The sequence below is a fragment of the Penaeus vannamei genome, chromosome 19 (assembly GCF_042767895.1).
Source record: "Penaeus vannamei isolate JL-2024 chromosome 19, ASM4276789v1, whole genome shotgun sequence".
Classification (NCBI taxonomy): domain Eukaryota; kingdom Metazoa; phylum Arthropoda; class Malacostraca; order Decapoda; family Penaeidae; genus Penaeus; species Penaeus vannamei.
Genome location: NC_091567.1, coordinates 11,838,466 through 11,840,965, shown reverse-complemented (window position 1 = coordinate 11,840,965; position 2,500 = coordinate 11,838,466). Strand labels below are relative to the sequence as shown.

At 46.1% G+C, this 2,500-nt stretch overlaps 1 protein-coding gene across 1 annotated transcript in view; it reads right to left on the bottom strand.

Annotated features, from left to right (window-relative positions):
- Positions 1-2,441, bottom strand: part of LOC138864917 (cyclic nucleotide-gated channel alpha-2-like) — an 85,318-nt gene extending 82,877 nt beyond the window's left edge. Inside the window, exon 1 of the mRNA XM_070133559.1 lies at positions 684-2,441. Coding sequence (XP_069989660.1) covers positions 684-879 — 196 coding nt within the window. The 5' untranslated portion in view covers positions 880-2,441. The remainder of the gene's footprint in view (positions 1-683) is intronic.
- Positions 2,442-2,500: the final 59 nt, after the last annotated feature.

Here is a 2,500-nt window from a genome sequence, read left to right as displayed (position 1 = left end):
TTATCATGACTATCATCATCATTATCATCATTATCATTATCATAATTATTATCATTATTATCATCTTTGTTATTATAATCATAATTAACATTATTATCATTATTATCATCATCATCATCATTATAAGTACTATCACTACTATTATTATTATTATCATCATTATCGTAATTATCAGTATCATGATTATTATTATCATTATTATTATTATTATTAGCATTATCATTATCATTATCAATAATATGATGATGATCATCAATTATCGTCACTGATATTATCATGGTCGCTGTTGTTCTTTCGTTATTTTTGCTTGTGTTTTTATCAGCCATCGCTTCCATCATCTTTATCATTATATATCTTTCTCTTCATTGCTATTACCATTGTTATTTGTTACTTTTTGACATTTTGATTTCATTTTGATGTTTATGATGATGATTCAGCTGTTTATTTCAATGGTTCCCGATCTACGGTTGTTTATTTCCCTTCACTCTCAAAATTATTTGTCATCGTTCGCAATTGACTTTAAAGATTATCTGAAATAATGGAAAAGTAGAATTTGCTTTCCTGGCGACGCTGATACGTTCGCGTGTATGCATTTATGTATGTACACATCCACACACGCGAAAGAGATCCAGCTCATCTCCACAGCAGAGAAAGCCTTCCTTTCCTGGTCACCACCCACGTACCTGGTACGACTCGGGGCCCGTTGGCGGTGATGGATCCTGACCCGTATTTGACCTGGCCCGGGTCGGGGTTCGACACAATGGCGATGTCCTCCAGTTCGTCGTCGTGCGAGGGGCGACAGGTCGTGTAGCGCACCCCTCGGCCTCCGTCTGTGCTCGGGCGCTTTGACCCGAGACTCCACATCCGTCGACCCGACATCTTGCGACGGGTCAAGGTCAGTCGTCAACTGTTCAAAGGGAGTGTTTAAAGCGAGTGTCTGGCTGACCATACCATCATACAGGCGGTCGCGACCCCGGGGCGAGTGGCAGCTCAGAGCGCATCCACAAGGGGGGCCCGCAGAATCGTCTGACCGATCTCAGCGGAACATTTGCTAAGCGATTTGTCCGCCTCCCGTGCACCACGCCTCCGAATGCAAGCGATATCACACTTGGGGTTTCTAATACAAGGATTTCTGTAAGACCTCAGTTGCTTGTCAAGTGGTGCTACTCCAGGTGTTTTCCGCATGTCCCCATAATCTCACTCTGTGATTGTTGTCTAAATCGCGCAATCATGCTCTGTCTCAGATTTTCTTCTACTTCAGCAGTGTAGATCTCAGGCCGGCCGCTGCATCTGCCAGTCACACTGTCTGACGAGGAGCTCCAAGTGACGCCCTCGGAACTCTTGATAGTTATTATGTTATTTTCCCATTGTTAGTACCCATGTCGAGGCTAAGTCCTCGCCACCATGTCGGTACAAGAGCCCTCCATGTCCTTGCATAAACAGCAGTCGAAAGCGATAGTGCGACACAGAGGCATCGTTGTCGGCGCAGTGCTAGATATGTAGAGGTTTTAAAGTAATGACAATCACTAAGGTTCCTCTGAATAACAAAAACAAGGCAACGGCAACAGATTTACATCTTAAGTAACAACGAGGTGAAACTTTAACAAAGAAGTGACCTTCATTAACAGCAAGATAAACTCTAACAGACTTTCCATCAATAATCAGTAAAGTTCACTGGACACATAAAAAGTTGCATATGGCGATTATCACCTGTATAAATGATAGAAATGCAATTAACTGTTGGAGACCAGTTACGTGTAGTCATACACAGGTAAGCATGGTGCAGTTCGTGCCTAGTGCCACATGGACTCGCTTTCCTTGCCACTTTCTTTCCAGGGAAAAGGAGAGAGGACTCGGAGACTAATCGTTTCGGCGAGACGCTCGGGAGATGTCGTCTGGCGTGCACGTGAGCTGCAGCGGGAGTTTCTTTTCGAGAACTTCTCCCCGACGGTTCTGCTCCTTCAGAACTTTGGTCAAGCGTTTCTGGTCTCGGGAAGTAGCTCGATTCGCCGACTAAACAGATGAAAGAAAACAAACTTCCATGGAAACGTAATCGCTTTCACTGGGCTTTTCTTGCGAGTGCTTGTGTGCGATATCGGTGCAAGTGGCTCAAAGTGTCTAGATTTATCGGGCCGCCCACTCTCGCACCAAATAAGCCGCCCACTTAAAAGGTTTATAGCGGGCGTGGGCGAGAGTGGTGGATGCCTCGTGGCAGGACTGACATTGCCTGATGCCGGCCCAGTCCTGTTGCAGCTTCCTGCTGCCAGTAGTGACCTCTCATCCACCTTGCTGCCCCACGCCCACCCGGCGATATTCACGGGCGTGGACGATGTACACGTTGGATGATGAGAGCAGACGCGTAAACAGTCAGCAAAAAGGGTGGGCGGGAGAGTCTTTTGGCGACACGCAGCTCAGCGTTACACAAAGGCCACGCCACAACTGAGGCCGATCCTCCACTCACACCAACAGGCAGCGACACACGCACGCACACACTAGTCAA